Source organism: Bombus huntii, chromosome 9 (genome assembly GCF_024542735.1).
Source record: "Bombus huntii isolate Logan2020A chromosome 9, iyBomHunt1.1, whole genome shotgun sequence".
Taxonomy (NCBI): domain Eukaryota; kingdom Metazoa; phylum Arthropoda; class Insecta; order Hymenoptera; family Apidae; genus Bombus; species Bombus huntii.
The window spans coordinates 11,501,020-11,526,070 of NC_066246.1; the positions used below are offsets into that span (position 1 = coordinate 11,501,020).

Genomic DNA, 25,051 nt, shown 5'->3' on the forward strand with positions numbered 1-25,051 from the left:
CATGGTAAATAATGATATTCCAATCCCATCAAACATAATATATCATACATAACACAGAATATATCCACCGTTAAAAATACTATGAACAATCCCAAGAATTTAATAAATTTTCACACATCCGTTTCTCTGATTTAAAATATGCTCTTGACTTGCTCAAGACAAAAATTCTATCATTCTTACAACTTTGTCGAGAGAAAATAAACCATAGTATTATAATATCCTTAAAATATTCCTAGTATAATATTCTAAATATTCTTAAAAGAAACGGGATAGGGAAGTTAATTAAATAGAGGGTAATTTTTAGACGGTAAATTCAGATTTAATATCGTAGCTGATTATGTACTTTCTCTTCAACAATTTGTCGCGAGCCCTGCGAGGCACCACGCTTAAATCTGAACAACATAGAATCCATCGACGACATCGAAGGAGTACACACAGTCGGGAACTGTCACAATATAACTCTATTCCTTCTTCATGCAATGACCACATTTTCTGCATACAGCTGCGTCCCCCACGCTGCCTTCGTTTCCTTCATCAGGATTCTCATTGTGGCCCTGCATCGATGACAAATCGCCGCTATATGGACGATGACCGATCGCAGCTATTGTTTCACTTCTCGGCAGATTACTTTCGGCAGACATTATGGACGTTAGAGTGTTCGAGCAGTCTTGAGAACCGATCTTTACCGAGCCATTCACAACGTAATTTGGGCGAGTATTAGAAATTTGTCTTCTTAACGATTTGTCTGTGTTTCCGGAAACATCCGCCTCTTGTTGGTTGGTTGAACATTCACCAGGATCATCTGGTTATATAAAATAGGAAAATTAGTGGTGTATAAAGTTTGAATCTTCGAAGCTTTAAAGTTCGATCGATCTTGAAGGCAGCGTTTTTTAGAATTCATATCATATAAAACCCTAGCTTTCGAAACTTTAAGTTTCAGTTCTCTTTCGACTCAGTAAGGGAATTAACAATAATTTTATGCTGTATTTTATTTACCTTCTGCAAAGAAGAACTATAGACTTGAAATCATTGATTGATTCAACCCATTCATTTCTTTTCGTAATTAAATTACCAACTTTTGAAAATGATTTTAGCTTATTTAGGACATTTCGAAATTATACGTCGATTTATCTTTTTGGTTTGTATTCGATATTCCGCATGTTCTTCAGATAACGAATATTAAAATATTCTTGGAATATCTTGGAATCATTCGTCATATGCAATTAAGAATTCTAATTCGAGTTTAATATTATTATTGTTATTACTAATATTACTTGCCATTTTTGGATTGATTAGCTTCAGAGATTTCACTAGTTCCAAAATCTTCGTCCTCTTGCAATGGCAATTCCGACGCCATTTCTCTAGCTGGACGACAGCTAACGTATCCCTAAAATATGTAGCAATGCAAATATAAAAATATGCATCGGTAATTTTAAAACATTGTAGAAGGTAATTTATATTACGCTTACCTGTACGAGATCCATGCGGGAATCTAAAGAGAATTGTTTTCCTGACATCAATATTCCTCGAATCCGGCGCCGCATAGCTTAAAATTAAGATATACTTTGCTTTTTCCTACTTTATTCGTTGTAATTTTTTATTTACCTGGACTATCTCTAGCTTCGAGTCGTAGTTGACCAAACGCTTTCGTGCATTCTTCGAATACATCCGCAGTATCGTATATTGCAGCGAAGCTGCCATTCACAATTTTTGGTGACATTGGAGAATTAGCCAACAACAAACTTGAACCAAAATTTTCATTCTTCTCTCGAGTGTCTGAAAATTAAAAGTCCCATTTATTACTTACTCCAATTATCCCAGTAACTTTGATATTAACTTTAATATCTTTAAAGGATAAAAGCAGAATAAAAAATATAAAATCACAAGTATTGATAACTCGTCTTACCTGAGCTTTCTGCATTCCAAAAATTATAGACATGCATTCGTATAAAAAAAGGAGAAAGAAAATCAAAACCAAGTGATTAGAAATAAAACTGTTTCTTATTATTTGGTGTAATTAAAAATACAAATTATTTGGTGTAATTTTGAGCAAAAAAGTATTGGCATATAAACAATGAAAATGAAACTCTAATAACGCTACATAAATAACATTCGCTACATAAATAATTAAAAAAAAAGATCACAAGAAAAGAACCATCTTGAATCTTTACAAATGATCAATCCTGTTGTATATGTATATTTATGTATAATATGATATACTGTTTAATATCCAATACTAACTGTATACGTTAATAATGTTAATCGTATACTTCAGTAATAATTTCATACACCACCCGTTCCATAAACATTTAATGGGCTAGTAAAAATTTATTCTAGTAATACTTTTTCATTTAGTAAACCTAAGATCTCTTTCTGTATAAAACTGGAATGATTTGAATTTTTACGAACAGAAAGAAAAAAAGAAAGCACGAAACTCCATCTATTTAGAAAATCTGAAACAGAATGTTTAATAAAGAACAAGCTTACGCTCGATGAGTGCTTGAGCGGCATACAAAATTTGCAAGCAATGTTTACCTCAATACTTTAAAAATTGCACGAGATTGTTTGTATAAAGTCAGTCGATCTACCGTTCGTTTCTGCGTTACCTGCAAGTGGAACTTTCGCTCGTACAGGAGAAGTTGTGGTATCTCCTAAAATTTCGTTTGCTGTATTTCGTATCTCGGCCCAGTCTCTTAAGATATCTTCATTGGTGGTGCTAAAATTATAATCAAAGCTCAACAAATCTTTAGTCAGAATTATTTTTTAAAAAACAACGTTTTCCAACATTTCGATAATTTGTCGATTCGCAGAATTTTTTACGAAACTCATTTTCTAAGAATCATTACCTGCCACGAAACAATGAATTTCTAATAAATGTTGACTTACTTAGTCGAAGTGACCGTAAATCGAATCACGTATTTTCCATGCAAAGCAGCTGGTACGCAATGAACACGGCCCCTCGAATTCATCTTTTTCAATAAACGTTCTGTTAAATTATTTTCTCCACGAAGACGAAACACTACAAGTCCTAGATGCCTTGTTGCTGGAATTTCGAAGCGCGCGTCTGCTAAAACGAGTGCTTCAAATTTTTGTGCCAGTCTAACGCCCTGAAATTCGTATTAGAGCAAAATTATAGAGAAATAAATTTAACTCTAAACATTGCCTACGTAACAGAATGCATTTATAATAAAATCCTGCGATGCAACTTCGTTGACCAATATTATTAAAGAACATAACATAAGTTAATATCCATAATCACTTGAAGTTAGAACATTGTCTTTTAGAGGTAATAGTGATCTGTGACTAGTTATATAAGAAATATGAAATATATTTTTTATATAATTATTAATAACGATACTGAATAATTTTTTTACGCAAAAGCACAATTATCTAAGGATTTATGCGAAGAAAGATTGCAGAAACATTTTTGTATATTGTACACGCAGCTTTTTAACACATAAGAAGTATGATGTAATAGAAACCTCGCGAATATGCTTCTGAAGACCGGTGATTCCGTAATTTCTAATGACGAACCACAATTTCAGCGCTCTGAATCTCTTTGACAATGGGATTTGCCAGTGCTAAAATTATAAACAAAGAATAACGCATGAATGTCGTGAATTAATTTCATCGGTAAAACTAACAGTATTTATAGAATATATTGATTACTTACCATGTAATCGATAGCAAGCCCTGCAAATAAATAAGATAAATAAGATAAAATAATAAATAAGATAAAATATAAAATATAAAATATAAAATAAAAAATAAGATAAAATAAATAATAAATAAGATATTTTGTTTAATCGAATATTTTAATCGACTGAATTCAAGAGGTTATATTAAACGTGATACAAAAGTTGTGTAGCTGCATCGTTACCTGAGTTTTCATGCTTCAAATACAACGGATCCACGTTAAAGGTTCTGTGCAATGCTTGGCTACTTTTCACCCTAAAAGAGTTATTTCCAATTAATTTTTACAACCAATACACATCTTTGATTTATAGTTTCTCTACGAATTATATATTTCCTCAGAATTTTATTTATTTCAATTGGTCGCGATACAGCATATAAACATCACTTATTATATCGCAAATCATTTGAACGATTCGGATTACTAATATTTAATCGGGCAGGTTTACATATTTGTCGTTATTGAATTTTAATTGAATATACCTACTATCGAATATAACTATAATAAAAGAAACTTTACAAGAAATATTCCGGCAAAAGGATTGTTTTAATTGTGAAATACATTCAACCACGAGCAAGTTTTATAAAGCATTAAATTCTTGGCAGCAATTTTTCCTCGCACTATCAACTTTAACAGGCTTTCAAATATCAATCTTAAAGGTTGTGATTTATGCCGGGTTAGTCGAACGAGTCGACGGAAATTGCAGGAAGAATGAAAAAACTCATTCTGTATCCGCTGTTCAATCTATAAGCCATGAGAAAAGAGACAAAAGCCAATAATCATTCGGGGTTATGAATTTATCGGATCTATAATGATTTGCAGATTTACAAATTTCCTTTCTTATGTGCTTCTTTAAATTTGATGTTCATTTTTTTTTTACTTCTATTAGGAACAGTGAACGAATAATTGTCATAAAAGTAAAATTCAGATGTTTGTATATAACTCACCACATAGCGGTGCAATCAAAATGCACCATGAGCCATTTACTAGGATTAAATGCAATGGAATCGGCATATTCTATTCCTTGAAGCCAGCCGCGAAATTCAGGGCACACGAATGCACTGCCTGCGTAAGCTGCATCCACGTGCAACCAGAGTCCATTCTGTTCACCTACAATGAACCTAAATGTTGATGATTCGAATCGAACAGGGTTTAAATCACGAATGAAAATTAATTCACGATTTTACAGTTTCGGAGCGTTTAATTTATGAATTAAATTGATCGAGATTATATTATAATAATAATTAACTTACTTTCGTAGGTGAACGTTTAATTTATATATTTGAAGACTATAGAAAAAAAGTATCATGAATTTATTATGTTATTATCGTTTATAGAGAATCATTTTAAAATTCAATACGTTCTCAACCAATCTCGTATTACCAGAATTATCTGTCTATTTAATTTTGAAATAAAACACTATGTATCTTTCTAATGTGTATCGCACGAACGTTTAGTAACTTCATTTTTCACTCGATTTAGTTTACTTACACACAAGACCAACTTCTTTGAGATTATCGAAAGCACAGGCACCCGTTGTACCCAAAGTAGCGCAAACCTTGATAATGAAAAAAACACGTTAAACAAATTTGACTTTTAAATCGATTTATAATGTAGTATAGAGTTTTATTTTATGTAGTTCTAAAAATCAGTTTATCGATGAAACTTATTACGAGTTTTAGTATCTTCTGAAATTTCCTGTTTGAATAGCTACAGCGTCGTAATAGAATCTACTTTCCCGTACATTGGGTTTACTGTATTGAAAAATGAAAGACTGTTTTATGTCGATGTCCTTAGGGACCAACTAGGAGAGATACAATCCGCCTTGCTACGTCATGTCCACCTCATTCTCCAACTACTAACAAATCTGGCAAGCTTAATTGACGTCTCGATTATTTTCTACTGCAGTATCATTATTCACCTTCATAATGTTAATTGGAAACAAAGAGAACAAATATTTTCTCGTGAATCGCTTCTCGGTTTAATACGATATTATATAATATCCGTAGGTTTTTTCCAATGAGTTATTTATTATATATATGTTTTCTTAAAGAATATCACGCTGAACTACTTAGATTGAAAGAATCTCTAATTAAAATTATGTTCAAGTTGCTTGAGATAGATGTGTCAAAGATAGATATTTATTTCGAACCAAATTTTTATTTTTAACACCGAAATACTTTTCGTAAGCATGAGCAACGATACTTACAAAAAAGGGAAGTAATCCCGCAGCTCTGTCGTGCGTTATTGCTTCGAGCAAAGCCTCTCCTCTCATACTCAGTTCATTGTCAGATTCGATGTACTTCATTCGAACTAATCCTATTAATCCAGCTTTTTCTACACTGGAATGAGCCTATATGACATTTACATCACAGAAAGTAAGATTTCTTTTACATCACGTCTTCAAATATTTAAAAGGCGACGATGACAGAATAACGTACAATGAAAGTAGAATGATGTTCAGTGATTAAAAAAAAAAAAAATAAAAAGAATGGGACATAGATAAATACGTAATAATTATGAAATGGAAACCATTTGGGTTATAAGAATAAATTCACAAGAGAGTAAAGATATTCAAAGTTCTCTTAGGAAAATAAGTTCGTGTTAGGAAAAGATTTAAAACGAAAGTACGTACCTGGTCGGAGCAATACGCGACAAGACGCGAATTAATCTCAGCAGGCAAACGATCCGGTTCATTTTGTTGCACGTCTCTAATTGCTCGGGTTCTCGCTGCGAGTAAGCAAACGAGAGTGGCTTCGGATGCGGTTGTTTGTATCACGCCACCACCTCCGGATCCTCCAGGACAATGTAAGAATTTATCTGGCAGGCCAATCATTTTCCCGAGCCAGTTCATTACGATTGTCTCGAGTTCTGTACACGCAGGACTCGAAGCCTTTTAAAGTAGGCGAACATAAAATACATTTTACAAAACACACTTTTTAAAGTACGCGAATAAATTTCACGATTGGGAAAATGGAAATTTTGTACCTTGTATAGTTATATCATAATATATTGGAGTATGTTTATAATAATATATTCAGCTAAATTTCCAAACTTCTCGTATCGAAAGTGTTCAATTTGACATTTAAATTATTTGTAATTATTATTTATAGGAAGTTTTAATAGACGTATAGACGACTAAAATATATTACGACTATATATAATATATATTACGACTCAATTATTTTTTTAACACACGCGTGAGATTCTAAAGAACACTGCGTTCATAGATAACGTCAAGTTTCACAGGTACGAAACTAAATACAAGATCTTTTAGCAAGAACTGACAATGGGAGCTCATATTAACAGTACCAGACAAAACGTCGAATTTCAATACGGTAACTTCTGAACTTGGCTTGTGAGAAAGCTACTAATCCGAAACGAAGTTCATTATATACAGCCATCATGGAAGATCTTAATATAATCGATTTCAATGCTCTCTTTCCAGTACTTAACTCGTACTATTGAAAAGTGTTTCTAATATAATATCGTTAAATACATCACACATGACAGAAGTTTTAAGCCGAACAAGAGAAAGCATAATAAACTAAACCATTTCACTCTACACGTGTGCGATATTCACATTATTGTTCTTACCCAAGTAAATCCAAGACAATTGATTGCGTCGGCCAGCATATCGGCTAGCAGACTTGCAGGTGAATTAAGGGCTGGAAAATAGGCGTGCATATGTGGACTCTGCCAATGCGTCACTCCTGGCATGATGCACCTTTCGATGTCTGCGAATATATCCTCCCAAGGTTCGCCATTCACAGGTGCGGATGTAGGCAAAACGTTCCTCAGGTAACCGGGAGAAACCGCCGGGTAAACGCGTCGAGATCGAATATTTTCCAGATAATCGGCAATGTAATCCACCATTTCTTTTCCTAACAATCGCGATGAAGTCGATATAAAAATTGCTTTTTCAATATAAATTTATGGATTCAATGAAGTATCATTAGCGCGATATAGTTTGGTATTCTTTCCTGCTTTTTTGGATTTACATTAAATTTCAAGATTACATTCCTAAGATTTTTAGTTACTTGTTCGATGGATTTTAAACTTTTGTTACGTTTCAAAGCGTTTTGTTACATTGCGAAAGTTCGACGACAACTGCCTCTTGGGAAAATCAATTATTAAGCCCCGGTGGAAATCTCTAAACCGATTATCTTTAGTTTTCTTTATTTAGGGGACTCGATCTTAAGTATATTGGGAAAATACTTGTACAGACGAAACCGTTTTCCCGAATAACAGCTCTGTTTCTTTCCCAATTCGCTTCTCTGATGTACATTACGCTTCACGATAGGATTCGATTCGTGTTATTTAACGGTTTCTAAAAGTCGCAGGTCAATCAGGCTCCGACATACAAGCTTTAGCAATTCTTAAACGTTAAACGATTTATATACCGTGTAACTCTCTTCACAAGATAAATCGGCAACACCTTAAATTTGTACAAAATTTAGAATCAAGTTGTGATATAGATTGCTATAAAAGTCAGTTGGCCTTTGAAACAATCAATAGATAACAAGGGAGACGAAGACAGCGAGATCGATTTTTCGTACGAAATTGGATTTAAGGAAAAGGGAAATCTCATACGGATGCTTTGCCTAGGATTCAGAGATTTAGATTGTAAAGGCGGAACCTAGCGTATTGGAAACAGTATCGAATCCATAAAGATCCCATAGACTTACTCTCCCCTACGGTGATTCCTTTTTATTGGTATCGTTTTAATGCTTAGAATCTTATTCGATCGCTCGTTGTAAGTTTCTCGTTTCACGCGTGAGTATTTGATCGTGTGATAAGAGTACGACATGTGCAAATATTCCCAAGAACCATAAATACCTACATGTAACGGTATATAACGGGCTATTATTTTATTACTATCACGTATACGCCACGCAGATTAAAACGAATTAATCAGTAAATACTTGGATATTTACTATTTTACGCACATTAGAATGAAAGTAAATGTTTTTTACTCACCATGTTTGCGGTACTCCTCTAGATTCATATTATCTGCAACCAAATGAATCGACACACTATAATACACAACCCTGTAAAAGTAATGAATACAATAGAATCTTGATTATCCAAATTATTACTAATATACGCAATTTGAATAATCAAATTTCTCAGGTAATTCGAATAACTTTGTTTTCAAATGAGAAAAGATAATTTATTTTTTGAATTATTTCTTAAATACTCATATCGAACACGCAAGAATATTTTTCAATCAAACTGTAACCATTTCTCTCAATTTCAATTCTTGTTTGCCAATCTTTCTTACACAATACCATCTCCAAATCTTTTATCGATCAATGTTCCGATAATTGATCATTAATCGGTGTTCTGATAAACGAGGATGTAATATATAATAGTACGTGAACGAAAGCAAAAGAAAATCACAATACATTTTTCTTTTGTTTTACATGGAATAAGCTATCAAACTATCATCACTATCAAGATTGGAATAACACTCGAATGGAAACAACACTCAAAGAGCACTAACGATTTTCACATAAAATATTTTGTTGAGAAAGTAGTAAGAGGATCAACTCGCTCACCGTTGATCCTCACAATAGCCAAATCTCAAAATTTCGATGGCACCGTAGCAGGCGCATGTGTCGACGTTTATAATTAATTGTTCACCGTGTTGGATAGTAATATCAGGGAACTTGCCACGCGTTTCGCGGAAGCTTAGCGCAACGGCGCAGCGGATTTGAACGAACGTGCCGAGTAGATACGCTTAGCTGCCCTATGCGTGTTGACCTAGCATCGAATTTTAACGCTACGATAGGTACTCGCAAATGATTTGTACGGATTCATCATCGATCGCTTGTCACATGGGCCCAGAGCTTATTAGGCTAGTGTCACAAGGCTCCTCACGGCCTAGAACTAGATCGTATGCTTTCCTGGATTAAACTATCTGATGACTGACCTTCTCTTCGCATCTTTTCGATCGTGCAATCGTTCTTTTTTTCTTTTAAAACAAAATTTCGACTAATTCGCATATTTAATCGAATATTTTTCTTCTGATTACAGTAGTGTTGTGTAGTAATTCAATTAACACTACCAGAACCACTAAATAGATCAAAATGATCAATTTGTAATTTTTTTAGATTTATAGAAAAGATTTTACAGGTTTAGATAACAAAATGATTTAGTAGTTTGAGGATTTCATCGAATTTTTGTAAAATATATGAATGAAAACTTGTTTTTCTTCTTGCATGTTTCACATTTTACGCGTGTTTTTCGTACTAGTATATATTTTGTGTCAATTTGTTTGGTACACTCCTCGCCAAAAAGATAGCCCAGGTGTGCTATCTTTAATTTCTCAGTGACGCATGTAAAGTTTTTCATCTGTAACGTATAATATCAAAACATTATGAGCTTAGAATATGCGGTTCGTTGAAAATAATTAAAAATATTATGAGGTTTAGTGTGTAGAACAAAAAAATTGTTTTATTTTGAGAACAAAATGATAGCACACTCTGTTAATATGTTTAGAAATTGCTTAGTAGTTCATGATCTATCAACGAGTAAAGATTACAGTACAATATTATATAAATTTGTAAGTATGGGGCGTGGATAAAAATTAAACGAGTCTGAAAAAAAGCAAATTCTTGAACTAAAACAGCAACAGTTGTCAGTAACAAAAATATCGAAAGTAATAAGATGAAGTCATAAAGTAATACACAATTTCTTTGAAAATGTTGAACGTTATGACAAAAAGAAAAGTACTTGTCGGCTGTCATCGTTATCCGATCGTGACAAGCGAGCAATTTCGCGTGTAGTTTCCAACTCGCAGTTAACACAAACAATTAACGAAGCAAATAATGGAAAAATCTAGTGTTAGTGCCAATGTTTCAAGTGTTCGTCGAGTTCTACTATCCTGTAAAAATATTAAGAGGCCAAAATTGAAAAAGAAACCTTCGTCAACAATGGGACATAAAGTAGAACGTTTACGCTTTGCAAAAGAAAAGGTGCATTAGAAAAAGAAATGGAGAAGGGTACTATTTTCAGACGAAAAAGGATTCAACTTGGATGGTGCTGATGGGTTCCAATATTATTTTCATGACATAAGAAAACAGACAATTTCGGCAATTCGACTACAAATGGGAGGAGGCAGCGTGATAGTTTGAGCCGACATCGGTTATTTCGGCAAGACAAGTATCAAGTTCATGAATGGGAGAATGTATAGTGTCCGATACATAAATTTAATCAAAGAATAAATAAATAATCATGCAGGACGCATTTCTGGATCTGATTACACCTTTCACCAAGATAATGCATCTGTACACACATCAATATTGGTCCAATCATATTTTAATAAAAATAATATATCTATTTTGCCGTGGCCTGCACGCTCCCTGGACCTTAATATTATTGAAAATTGCTGGGCAGAACTTGTTCACGGCGTATACGCGAATGGAAAGCAATATCGACACGTACAAGAATTAAAAAATGCAATTGTATGTGAATGGGATACGTTAAGTCAAAATTATATCCAGAAACTATATAAATCGATATCAAATCGTACAATGGAAGTAATAGAAAATAAAGAGGGATGTACTCATTATTAAATAAGTACATATGTTTGATAAATAATTATTGTTAGTTACAATTTATGTTGATTATTATTTTCTTATTGTACGTGTGCTATCATTTCGTTCTTAAAATAAAACAATTTTTTTTGTTACACATTAAACCTCATAATATTTTTAATTATTTTCAACGAATCGCATATTCTAAGCTCATAATGTTTTGATGTTATACATTGTAGACGAAAAACTTTACACGCGTTATTGAGAAATTAAAGATAGCACACCTGGGTCAGGAGTGGTTTTTGGCGAGGAGTGTACAAGTTCTATATTTTTATCGTTGGTATGGTTCTAATTTAATTGATAAAATCATGTCGCGCGAGCAGACATTAAGGTGTTTCGAGTGAGTTTAAGTCAAGTGGACATATATTACTTAATCTTGTTTTGAGTAACAGGGGATTCCGCTCACGAGTATCATGGAAATCCAGTACTGTTTGTGTTTTCTAAGACGTAGACCGAGAAGTTTGGATGGCAGATTTGGCCGACTGGTCAAGATAGCCAAATTTGCGTGCTTTAAACTTCATATTCATAAACTGTACAGTAGCCGACAATAATTTGAACTGATAATGTGTATGCATATAAATTTTTCTAAATATTTAAATTAGTTCTTTTGTTTTCACTTCATCTTGGCATTGACTCGAATATAATGAAATAATTGAAAAAATTAAGCTCGGCTCTGAATGACAAATATCTTTTAATTTTTCTCCTTAATAAGCAACCGATCGATAGCGCGTCTTTGCGATATTCTTTATTCAGACAGTCGACAATAGCATCACAATTTTATGAGGATTTAGAGAAAGGAACGATCAAGGCGTTATCACCCACCGATTACAAATAAGAAAATAAAAGATCTCGGCCCATCCGGATGCAAAATGGAAAATCGAACATCGGTAGTCACAAGGATCTCGAGCTTGAGCCAGAATGACGCTCGACGATATTAAAAGCTCGTCCTTCCACCGTTTCCGTTTCCGACTTTTGTAATTTCCCGTAGCTTTCAGTATTCGTGCGCGATTCGAAGGATTTATCAGTGATGCCGACTGCTTACGTATGATGCGAGCCACCGGTACTTGATACCGATTCGGAGTTTTTATCACGAACGAAGAATTAATCTGATGAAAACGTGTCCTGACCCTACCGATAACCAACTTGACCAACGAAAACCGTTTCATTAACATACACGGGCCTGATACATTGAATTTATTAGAAACAATTTTAATATTGCGTCCTCAAGACAATTATTTGGATCATTTAATCACAGAAATGTAATTGATGCAATTAAAGAGTGGATTCGTTGGAACATCGATTTAAAAGATAACAACTTATTCTTAATTATATTTAATATTTATTATTCCTGATTATTTCCTGAAAGATAGAGTTGTTAAAATTTTTTAATGTCAATAGGAATTATGAAAAATTATGAGCCAATACTTCAATGAATCACGTGTTATAGAATGCAATCTTCAAACTTCAGAATTCTTTCAAATGATCTTCATCTTTTATATGCGAGAAAAATTTAGGAAAGCACTGGAATAATTTTCGTCGAATGTACAAACTGGAATATGTCATGTTCTTGCACGAATGCATACTTTGACATCTATGTAAGATATCTAATCAATTATTCGCTAAATTCCCTTTGAAATTTTTAAAATATCGAGGAAACATCAGAACTCGAACCAAAATTCGAGTTTGCTTCGAAACTTCTTTTACCTATGAACAGCAATAGCTTACTAAAATTATTTCTGAACATTATCAGAAACTTCTTCAACGCAATGAACATATACAAAATCGAAACTTTAACATTATCACGTAATTTATATAAAAATCCTACCTTTTCTTTGAAGCTTCGACCACGACGAGTAAGAGCAGCAAGATTCAGCACGATCGAAAGGGTTGCGAAAAAATGAACTTTTTGAACTTTGCTAGACAGCAATCACTTTGCAGACGACACGAAAAATGATTTTCCGTACCCCGAAAAATAGATATATTCACGGTTGAGGAGAATCGGTGGAATGCAAGTCGTTCAACAAGTGGCCGCTTTTATACAGAGACGCGCTAAGTACCAGTTGCTTTAGCGCAAGCGTAACCGAAGATCAAGACAGAATGAGGAACAATTTCTGTGACTAAGCTTTGCAATCTTAAGGGACTACCGATAAACGATTTTACGTTTCCACGCACAATCTCGATTAATTCTCTTGAATACTCTTCATTTTCTTCCATTGTAACTTCTCTTCTTTCGTTGCATTTTTTGTGTGTTTCTAACATCCAGAAAATCTTACTGCTATTTAATTATAATTACACTTGCGTTGTGAAATGCTGAGTTTTTAATTATTTTAGTTCACTTAAACTTTCTTGTTCATATTTTTAGCTTTTTAAGTTTTAAGTTCAAGTTTTATAGTTATAAACGTATATAAAATCGCATCAAGAGGGTCATAACTTAGTATAGGGATAGTTTTAAAGACAGACGCGAATTAATGAACTGAATGAAAATATTAGAATCCTTTTACGTAAGTTCCATACCTTATTATGCTAATTTGACATTTTAATATGACGTTCTCGCAAAAATGTAATATCTCATGCAAACCTGTGTTTTCTGAAATTGTATTTTTTGAATTACATCATTGTTGTAGCAGCGATATTATATAAAGTTTACAATATAGAAATAAGTTTGCTATAAAAGTTCATTGGCAGCATACAACATTATAGTTAATGAAAATCCAATTATGTAATAAAGAACGTATTATGATACGGCAGAAAGAATAGAAAAATTAAAAAGTTTTCCGAAGAAGATCAGTATTTCTTTCTTACTATTACGATGTAGTAAGTATTTCACAAGATCGTGAAAACTCGTGATCAAATTATGTCAATTAATACATTTGCCTACGTATCTGAACATTAGATTCATTAGAACATAAATTCATTTATTTATTTCGTAGAACCATCTGTTATCACAGTTTTGTGTACGCGTATCAAACTCCAAATTAAATTTTACGACACTCAAAACATTCAGCTCTTCCATTTTACACGTTCTTCGTTTAATAATGATTGCCTCATTAGTTTTTCAATAAGATAAATACTTGCTGTAAAAAAATATGACTGAAAATAGAGCGATTACCCTTCTCGGAAGTATAAATAGAAAGGAGAACCATAAAAGATTACCCACTCGCTTAATCTTGGGACAACATGTTTACAAATTTGGGCTAATTAATCGTGATTGTTTGTTTGTGAAATTGTACCTTCATCCGTTATAAGATGTAATTAACATACATGTTATCAAAGTGCGAATTTCTTTCTTTGAATCCTCCCTTTTTCTTTTTTTCATTCACTAAATAGGTCGAATAGTATTTAAGAATATGATCGTTTAAATTTTCTAATTAATTTAAATAATATAAGCTTGGTTCACACACAATTGGTAAATGATGGTTTGAATTTAGAACAATGCAGATGTTGCATTTCTAAGTTATCAGCGGTTGATCAGGTAGGCCCTGCTTCTCATGAACTGCATTACCTTGCACTGTACACTTCCAGCACTGTTTGTTCATGTTTAGATTCTGTTTGTTGCCCACTGACGGCACCAAGCTCTACAAAATCTTTCAAATATCTGTCACAAGATACTCTTCTAACAGCAAGGTTTATATCTCGACGTACTTTCCGAATTTGAATAATTTAAATTCAAATACAAATTCAAATTTTTATTTAAAATTAAATTTTCAATTTCAAATTCAAATTCAAATATCTAAACCTTTAAGCATTTAAATCTTAACAAACAAAAATTTCGAATTAAAATGATAAAATTCGAAATTGAATTCAATTTAATAAAGTCACCTCTATACTTTTTACAAAAGTTTACTGTTTTATTTACTGACTGTCCGAATGATTCGACGAAGAGAACATCTGTAAAAAAGCCCGAGCAAACAAATTGTTGTCGTGGCTGCGAAAACAACATGGACAAGCTAAACAAATTCCTTAGAATAAATAAAAGCGAATGGTACGCGTATTAAACCATATAGTGTATCAAAACATGTATACTCGGGAATAGAACGTGTACGTATAGCTATATCTTCAGCCGAATTCTCCCGAGTGTGACCGTACTATGTGTGCAGGTGGGGGCATTAATCCTAAAATCACAGCGATTTTCCACGATCGCAGATAATACGCCAGTAATAACAGGTGTACACGCGTATCAAGCAGTACCCAAGCACCGTATCGAAACCCACGGTAATTACAAGACCGAAAACACCAATTAATCGTACATAGCGAACGCGTTGTTATACATCTTGGTTATACTAATTTGCACCGATTCATTGAAACTCGTTCATTAAACGTATTAACATGTCCCGTCGTAATTTATTTGTACTTAGGGCCTCTAATTAATCTGTATCATAAGCATGCAACTGAATCCAACCGCGATACTTGTTCAGTAAGTTACATGTTGAATTGAACGTCAATCAAGCTTAAAGTAGAAAGAAACAAGTGTTTTTCGGCGGTTCGATCTTAACGTCGGACATTGAAAATTTCGAGACGAGATACGGATTTATTTGAAATTAGTATTGGTATGTATTGCTAAATAGATAAATTAATATATTTCAAATTCATACAGAAAATGAATGGTTTTTAACGAATACGTATAAAGTTTAATCTGAAATGTATTGTTCTTCCAAATATAATAGAACAATTTGAAAATGTACCTTGTATTTTATGTACCACAAAGCCATAGAAAAATAACTTACAAAATACGGCTTTTTTTTTACCTATTGCAGAAAAGGGTTACCGTAATATCTTGAGGCTTTCCTTTTTTTTTATGGTTGTCACAATTTGGTCGTGTTTCATTTGACGTTTACGTGAAATGCAAATTCCCTAACGTGCTCCTGCGCGTGTTCGTCGCACGAAAATAATGCGAATAACTGGACAAGCAATCAAATATTTCTTGGCTGTTCGATCGGTGCGAGTGAATTTTCGAACGCTGCCGCATACACTTTGATTGCCGAACTCCGGCTTGTTTATACGTAAACCTGTTATTTAACGTATATTGTTATACGTACTTACGCAGTGCAGAGCATTACCAGCAAGTGCAATGTACCGTTGATTGCCGTGGGCGTCGTAATTTCCCCTCGCCCCGTCTAGTAACACCGTATCCCGCACTGTTGGGATATTATTCCTGATCGATTCGAAGAATCGAACTCATCAATAATATCGGTCCATGTCCGAAATTATACGTTGCAACATTCTTCACTGTGGTTTCCTCTTGATCGTTCTCGCATAGTTCGCTTTCTATACAGAATGCCTCGCTCCATCGATATTTCCTCGATTTCCATTGACCTTTGCCACAAAGAGGGTGGTAGCTCGATATATTTTGAGTTCGAAAAAGCAACTCTGTGCATCGATTCGTTATTTGAGAAACTCGGTACATTTTTTTCCGATTGTACATTTTTTCTGAAGACAAGATAAATATGGGGAACGAATCGCTTCAAACGATATGTAACATTTGTGTTTATTTAGAGAATTCTACCATGAATTTCTAAATATGAGCATGTAAAGGGACAGCGAATAACAGCTAAAAGCGGCACGATGCGATTCCTTGTGGAAGGATGAGAATAAAATTTTTTCGTTCTCAGCTTGATTTTCGAGAAAATTGAGTTTGAAAAATTATTAAATATACTTGAACATGGTTAATTCTGGACTGGACAGGACTAAATAAGTGTGAAAATAAGTAAAAAATGTAGAATAACATTTTTCCATTTAAGGATTCATTTTCAAGAAAATAGAGTTTGATAAATTTTTTAATTTACTTTTTTCGTAAACAGAGCGTTTTGTGAAAAAATGTTATTCTATATTTTTCTCTCATTCTTCCACGAGGAATCATGTCGTGTCTCCTTGTACATGATATTCGGCCGGATCCTGTATAGTAATGTTTTTAATATCTAAAAGTTTCTTTATTAAAGTGTAGCTTTGATCAGAGTTGTGTTAAATTAAAGACATTGTCACTTTTACCACACTTCTTCTAAATTTATGAATTACGCAAATAATCTCGCCTGAATGAACTGTAATTTTATTCTCGTATTTTTAACACTGATGTATAATGTGTATGTGCGTATTGATTTTTTATCCTTGTATAAATTTACACCGAAGGATAAAATAAGTTACAAAATAAGAGATAAACGAGGCTTAACAATTTAGGATTATTACCTGTAATGAAATTGTAAAAAACGTTTTTTCGGGTTTAATTGTTTAGAGAATTCATATTTTTCATTTGACCTACATGTTTTGTATCGTTGTTGGATGGAAATAAAAATTTCGCGAATAAATACTTTCCATTCTATCGATAAAAGTTTTGTGTGCATATACCGACTATCCGTGAAACTTAAACGATTTTCCAATCGTTGAATGCGTTTTACAGCTCCATTTACGCGAGGACGGATATAAATCAGAGATAGTAAGAGGAAACAAATAATCGTTCCGAGAGCCATTTAATGCATAGCATCCTTACCATAAAATACCGGTTCTCGAGCTATTGGTCACGATGCATTACAAAAAGTTAAAAAAAAGAAAGAAGAAAAAAGATTTTGTTTCTTACGATCTTCGTGGACGAAACTATTCATTGCGTGCTGTTTGACAGCGCGATTTATCAAAGTAGAGAGATATGTATGTCGTAAATAGATTTTTTATCTAACATTGTATATAAATATTTTAATGTTTATACCCGTAGTAAAACGATAAAAGATGTAATGGTGTCATAAAATGTCCAAAACAAATCAAAATATTTTAATGTTCAAGTTATACAATAAAACGTTATCAAAACCAATCGACATTCTCGCAATTTGCGAGTTCCTAGATTTCATTAATTAAAATAAAAAATTGCAACCGATTATGTACAATTTTTTTCTAATAAGTAACAAAAACTCTGGGTACATATGTAGACAGTAGTATTAACGACGAATTTATCATTTTACTTGGAATCGTCAACTTGCAAACTACGGAGGGATGCAAGCCAATTCCGTGATCTCAAGGAGGGCTCGATGCGTCGTCGTCGTACTGATCTTCCTACGCTTGGATGTGTCTCGAGAAAAACGCGTGATTCATCGCGATCAAAGACCACGACGCACGACTTCGTGTCGCTAATAGAACAAAACATGTCCTCGATGTATTGACTGCTTTAATAGATAAGATTACTGGCCGTGAGTACCGGTTCTTCGGAGTAGAGGCTATTGCTCGATAATACCAGTCGCCCGGTGTTTCATAGAAATTCAAAAGGAACGAGACGAGACACGAAAGAAAGGTAAAGAAAGGAAAATAAAAGAAAAAGAAAACGATCGCGCGCAGCTCTCTGTACGCGGGGATAGCCACGAATTACGACTGTCCGTGAACCTCCGTGAGGATGATTTTACGAACGGTGGGGATGCTGTACCGCTATGTGGCAGTGTTACATCGTCGATTTCCCCTACTACACACAACCATTGGAGCCCTCCTGTCCCTCTCTCTTACATCATCGGGATCCCTCTCCAACCCGCTCTCACAACGACGGCCTCTCTCGCAGTCGGGGGCACAACGGTTACGTTTTACCGTTGCAAGCCGTTCGTTTGCTTGCTCGCGCGGTATTCGTATAACCCGCGTCCGGTACCTCTATTCTATCGTACGCCCACACGCGTGATCGACCGCATACACTACTTGAATCCGAGAACCTTGATGCACAGATAGGGTAGCCACTAAAACAACCCCCATATTGCTCACTCCATTTGCCACATCTTTTACTTTTGTCCTTCTTCACTTTTGGGTTTCGTTTTACACGATTCTTATAATAGCAATATTTCAAAAGTAGTCTATGGATGTAAGTCAAATTGCTTATAATTTAAATAATTTTCATGTGGACGCGTATCTTCTAAATTATTTTTAACATTCTTTCGTTTTCTCTTAAAATTTGCATTCGTTTTAAAAATCTTATCGCAGGTTTCATATTTCTTAACTTTCATGTTTCGCCCTACATATTTCTTACAATAATTGATTAGTGCTTCTCTCTCTGCTTACAATCATAAATAATTCCCAATTTATTTCAAGATAAACGTTATTCATTACTTTAACTTTTCCGATATAATTTCCAACAAATTTCAAGCTTTTATTCCCTACCATCGAATCTTCAATTTCCTTCTTTAATTGGAACTTCGAATTTCGTCGAGGAACGAGAGTTTCAATGCCGTTGGTTTTCTCAACTTTGCCAAAGTTCGTTCCATCGATGCATCACGGTTTGCTGGCTGTGAACTGCAACCGGTACTTTCATTCTGTTGCACGCCCACGTGCATCATCGATCGTAAACATGTAGGTACATAGAAGCGGGTTTAATGGAGTGGTCTCAGAGCCCATGGTGCTTTGAAGGTATTAAAATTGGATTATAAACAATGGTCGGGCCACGAACAGAGGCGCTTCCAGCGTAGGAAATCCTCATTTACGTTTTGATTTATCCGGTGGATTTGCATCTTACGGGATGGAAAAACCTGATAACTGTTGAACAGAAGGAAAAATCTATATCCCAGTTCTTGTTGGGAAATAAGCACTTGATAGAGCCACAGCTTCATTAACAATAATTCTTTCTGCTTTATTTATGAACTTTTATCGACTGGATAGCGAGAACGATAAAGGGAATCAGATGCGATCTCGATTATTCAAACGGGACTAATTGGAGTAACGGTGGTGCCACGAGTTATCATAACAAATGTACGATGCATTTCGAGGATGGTAATTAAATAGAATTATCGGTAATGAATTCAATTACGCACTTATCGTGTCAGTCAATTTCCATGTGCGACTCGGGCTCGCGTTAACGATTCCGTTCGCGTACGTGTGTCATCGAGGCGATGCTGATTGATTAATCCATTAATAAACACGTAATAAATATCACTGTAACTTCGCGTTTCTCAATGGCAATACCTGGACAAGGTAGTAGGAACAAAGAAACACGATTGCTTAAGATTGCGTTAACGTTGGAAGAATGGAAGTTTCATTATTCTCAGGTAAATATATGTAGATGTATGTAAAAAGTAAATGGTGAGTATTTTTGTCCACATAGGGCTCTCTAACTCATCGATCATCAATCAGTGAAATTAAGCATTGTGGAGAGCATAAAGAGGACAATAGGTGAAGTACAACAATCGGCTGTGTTCACGGTATAACGCGGCAGAAACTCGAGATCGGAGTAAGATATCAAAAATATCTGTACGCGTTTAACAAACAATAGAGTGCTTATTTGAGCGACTCCTACGCCTCTGTGCGACGACTTGTATACACATATGTTAACGCACCTGGACACAACGAAGGTTAGATTTATTCGAGGAAAGATGAGGCCACGAGGGACTAGGACCACCGTTTCGTAGAAGCGGTCTCAAGGTTTTCGATACTGAATTTGCAAGATCAAGGACTAGTCTACGCGGCAGCAGTTTTGAATAACATCGATGATGCAATTCTTGAGCTACCAAGATCATGGCGAAACATTTCTCACGGGATGGGTATTTTGAAATTGAATGAATTCTTGTGAAGTCACTATCTTGCTGATGCAAAATTGTATCCTTGTTCTTAAGAAATCCTTATTTATAATTTATTATCATTACGATTAAACCATTTATAACAGGTGAAATGTAAATTTTGTAAAGTCATTAGACTATAAAGAACCAATATACATACATTTAAATAATTCTAATAAGAATCTCATCAGTTACGTGTAATCAAGTTAAATGCTTTGCTCGTCTATTGTGCATGAGATTACATTGATTTGCTACAGACTTTTGCTGGATCGTTCAAAATTCCTTATCTAATTCAAATTCGTTCAATACGAATTAAATCAGGAAATTATAGTTGTTAATTACTTACCTCTATGCAAATCGCTTGCATGAACTTTTGTTACATGTTGTGGATCGTTATCTTGCTGAAATTTAAGATTTTTATCGATTAATTGCTTATCGTTGACTGAAAATCTCGATGAACTATCACTTTCAGTGTAAGACCAGCAGGTAGCCCAATATTTATGCCGAAGAATGAATAAGTTTCTCCCGCTTACAATCATGCTTACGAGGATATATTGCGCCCTAATGGAATACTTACGATATCCCCGTATATCGTGAATGAATCTTCGACCGTGTTACAGAATGTATTTACAACGAAATTATAGTGCAAATAACTAAAACTATGATATATCACGGCTGAAGTAATAGCAGGAAAATTAAAGCGCTAAAAGTATCATTTATCTTGCAGCTTATTTCCTTCGCCTTGCGCGTTAAATTGCTCTTATTCCCATTTTACAATGGAACAATTACTGTACATCTGAAATATCGCGAATCACTTCTTGGACAAGCTCGACTTCATCTACACATTTCGATGATCAGGAAGCGTTTCTAATGATACGGTTATTTGGATATGGATATTTGAAATGTGTCATACATTATACTTGATTTTCTACTCAACAAAATCAATTCTATTGCAATCCTAATCTGAAAGAGAACGGGCATTAACGCTAGAATTACTGGAAATTAGAACTGTATTGCTTGAAAATTTTTCAATCGTTTAGACGTCGGTAATTTTAGCATCTTTTTCCTTTACGCTATGCATCTTTTTCGCATACATATTTTTCATTTTAATACTACATTCAAAGCTTCTTTGATAGAAATTTTATATTATAATCCTCGTTAGTTCTAATATTGATAAAATGAATAAATTTGCAATGAAAGGAAATAGTACAGCCGAGAAATTTAATGCAAGAACTTTACATGTGAAATATTTGAAAAAGTACGTTCGTGGGAATAAAGAAGGGATAAGAAGAAAGGAATGATTTTTCTTATTTTTAGCAGTGAACGTGGGAGTACGAAAGTGGAAAAGAGCGTTGGTCAAAATCATATCCCTGAGATTATAACGCGGAAGATATTATTTACAGCGCGTGAATTATTCTCGTTTAAGTAGGCAAGCAAGAGGATCAAGCGACAAGAAGTCTGACCGAATTACAAACTGGAAGGATGAACGCAAGAAACTATGTTTTTCACGGTGACCAAAATTCTGTTTCCGAGAAAATGATTCAACGGAAAGTTTCTCGGGACGAAGTGCGACGAAATTGCATTATCCTTGCCGGAGAACAAATGCTAAAAGCTGAGAAAATTGGAAAATCGACAACGTAGCAGGGAACAATGGCTTTCGAAGGATTTCTTCGACATTTACGCAATTCTTTAAACCTAAGAGCGCAGTAAGAATAGGAAAGTAGCAATTATGTTGTGCTAGAACTTAGCTAGAATGTCTTTAAGCGACAGGAAGTGAAACACGTCTCGTAGCATCGTTGAATAGAACGAAAATTTTACTTATTTACGCTAACGAGGAAGAGGAGAAACATGTAGAATATTTCGTGAACATTTCAATCTGAATTGAAAGAAGTTTCGAAATAAGGATTGAAAAAGAATGTGATGGACCAATTCTCCGATAGAATATGGGGTATGTAAGATTGTAAGGAGTGATGATTTCTATCTCAAAAAAAAAAAAAAAAAAAAAAAAATAGGAACGATAAAATCATTCCTAGAGAAGAATGGGCCAATAGCGCGACGCCAGGTCGTCGTGATGAAGTTGTGCGTGGTTAAAATTGATCCTGGTTTCCTGCTTGTTTCCGGTAATATCTTCGATAGTAGCTAGTTCATCGTAGTCAAGATTGAAGATCGTTGACCATATCCGAAGTTGATCGTTGACGTGTATCTTCCTATCTAACGACGATCAAAGTCAAAATTTTGTGACTAAAATTTCGACACATGCTATAGAAGATTTTAAATTTATGAAGGCCAAAATTCGGTCTATTAGTGTCTTGATCATAGAGTAGAAACACCTCCGGATACATGTCAAAAAAAGAGATACAAATCTACAAATGACCGAAAAGAGTACGAAAAAAAAGTTCAGAAAACACGATTTCACCTACGTATTTTAAAATAATTTTTTACAAAATTACCATGAATGACAATAACTGGTCAATACGTTCAGTTTCAAATTATCCGTTTCCGCCGCGCCTGATAAATTTCAACGAATACCTAACGGTGCTCGTCTGTTTTAGAATCGTACTTCCATTCGGAACAGGGTATGTTGTACGATGTGATCAATCGTGTCCAATTGATTTTCTGACGCCCGATGTCTTTCTCGCGTAAAAGAGTTGCGCACGAACAACGAAAGAGGCGCAAAGTCTTTTGCCCGATAATCGACGCGCGATTAATGTTCGATTTTATTGGCGTGACGATTTTGCCGAAAATCGCTGAGCACAACGTTCTATAACTAAATACTTGTAGCTCCCACTTTACGAGAGGCAGGCTAGCCTTGGGTTCGGCGCCAAAGACCGGCCCGAGGTCAATGACCAATGGAATATTCACGTTCGGCCGGCAGGCAGTCAGGCTTAGCCTCAGCGATTCCTCGACTCTTCAGATTATTGCAAATCTGCGGATTTGTTAAATATCTTTCCACGTGGCTGTCGATTCGATCGAATTCAGCTTTTAACAATGCAACGTACCAGACTTTGATGTGTATCGATATTAATACGAACTTCCGGGATATACTCGCTTCCGGGATATCGGTATACTCTTTTCGACCATTCAGACGTCTTAGTATCGATGATTCAATTGGATAGATATTAAGATTGAATCGATAGATGGATTAGAGAAATATTATTTTAGATGTAGTTTCTGGAGGCTATAGCACATTCACTGCTGGTCGAAATATTCGTGGTCTTCATAGTATTAGTAGTAATAAATAATTCTCGTATAAAATATATTACTATTTTATAACAGTAGAGCTATCGGAATAGTTAGAACCCACAATACATAATTTGTCTTTGATACAAGTTTTATATCATGGTCGTTGATAGTTTTGATGCTAAAAATTCTTTAAAAAATTCGTGATATTAAATTGCATGTATCTACCAAAATACCGTAAAACTATATTCCGATTTGAACCCACGACGTACGCAACGGGATTAATTATATTTTTTTACTTTTAGAAATTTAGGTATTACTAGAAAAGTTTTGTAATCCTATGAGAATTTATTATAAACCTTATGAATATCTTTAGAGATTTTTTAAATCTTACTCGCTTCAAGTTGAAAATTTCCACTGATTAAGACTTTAAAATCCGGCTAAAGAAATCGCTTCCAGGCTTAATACGAAATTAATAAGTAGGCATGAATATCGTTAAAAACAAAGCCGTGAATTAGTGGGAGCAACGATGAGGCAAAATAATAAAGCAGAAAAAACGAGTACGGTTTATATAGGTGTATGTATATGGCGGCGGAGTAACGTACGGCTTATTTAGATTAAAATCTGCGTGTCTCGTTCCATCTTTTTTCGCAGTGCATGATTTTGATACCGCTAAGATTCTTCACGCGGCTAATTGGCATTACGCGAACAATTCATTAGAGGGAGCGATGCACGCTCGGAATTAGTCGGTAATCAGCGTGGCCTTCTTTAGAATCGGATAGTTGTTTTGCAATAACTGTACTGCCGAGGCGTTGACTCGAAAAATCCATCGCGGTTAGGCCTTTGAATTTTAATTCCACCGCGGAATCATTAACTCTGCTCGAAGCTTAATTAACTGGCCAGCAGCGGAATTGATAGTACACTGTAAAACGAAAGAGGCTCCAAACTGAAAACAGACTGCGCAATGGCTAAACGAGCAGAGGTAATACCATTTCTATACTGACCAACTATGGAAAAAGGTAGTAAACGCGAAAAAGTATTGAACAAGTTTCCTTGTAGCTATGAACACTTGG

General features: G+C 34.6%; 1 protein-coding gene across 6 annotated transcripts; it reads right to left on the reverse strand.

Annotated features, from left to right (window-relative positions):
- Window positions 1-297: 297 nt before the first annotated feature.
- On the reverse strand, window positions 298-13,305 carry LOC126869347 (histidine decarboxylase). Of its 6 annotated transcripts, none has more exons than XM_050625739.1 (16): window positions 13,121-13,305; window positions 8,675-8,707; window positions 7,292-7,578; window positions 6,330-6,587; window positions 5,904-6,047; window positions 5,186-5,252; window positions 4,642-4,804; window positions 3,881-3,951; window positions 3,674-3,693; window positions 3,483-3,581; window positions 2,887-3,107; window positions 2,589-2,716; window positions 1,606-1,767; window positions 1,470-1,546; window positions 1,279-1,387; window positions 298-802 (listed from the first exon to the last, which is right to left on the reverse strand). In XM_050625739.1, exons 2-16 carry the CDS (start codon window positions 8,700-8,702, stop codon window positions 462-464), a joined length of 2,175 nt encoding a protein of 724 aa, XP_050481696.1. In that variant the 5' UTR covers window positions 8,703-8,707; window positions 13,121-13,305; the 3' UTR covers window positions 298-461. The 6 variants fall into 6 exon arrangements, with proteins under 6 accessions (XP_050481696.1, XP_050481695.1, XP_050481694.1 ...); XM_050625738.1 differs by having other exon boundaries at window positions 8,675-8,745; XM_050625737.1 differs by lacking the exon at window positions 13,121-13,305 and adding an exon at window positions 9,256-9,477.
- Between the last annotated feature and the right edge of the window lie 11,746 nt (window positions 13,306-25,051).

Excerpts from the sequence above, each read along its gene's own strand:
- LOC126869347 (XM_050625739.1), bottom strand. The coding sequence starts at position 8,702 with ATGAATCTAGAGGAGTACCGCAAACATG. Across the intron at positions 6,588-7,291 it reads ATTGTCTTGGATTTACTTGG|GCTTCGAGTCCTGCGTGTAC; the intron begins GTAAGAACAATA and ends CTACTTTAAAAG. Across the intron at positions 4,805-5,185 it reads CAAAGAAGTTGGTCTTGTGT|GTGAACAGAATGGACTCTGG; the intron begins GTAAGTAAACTA and ends GGTTCATTGTAG.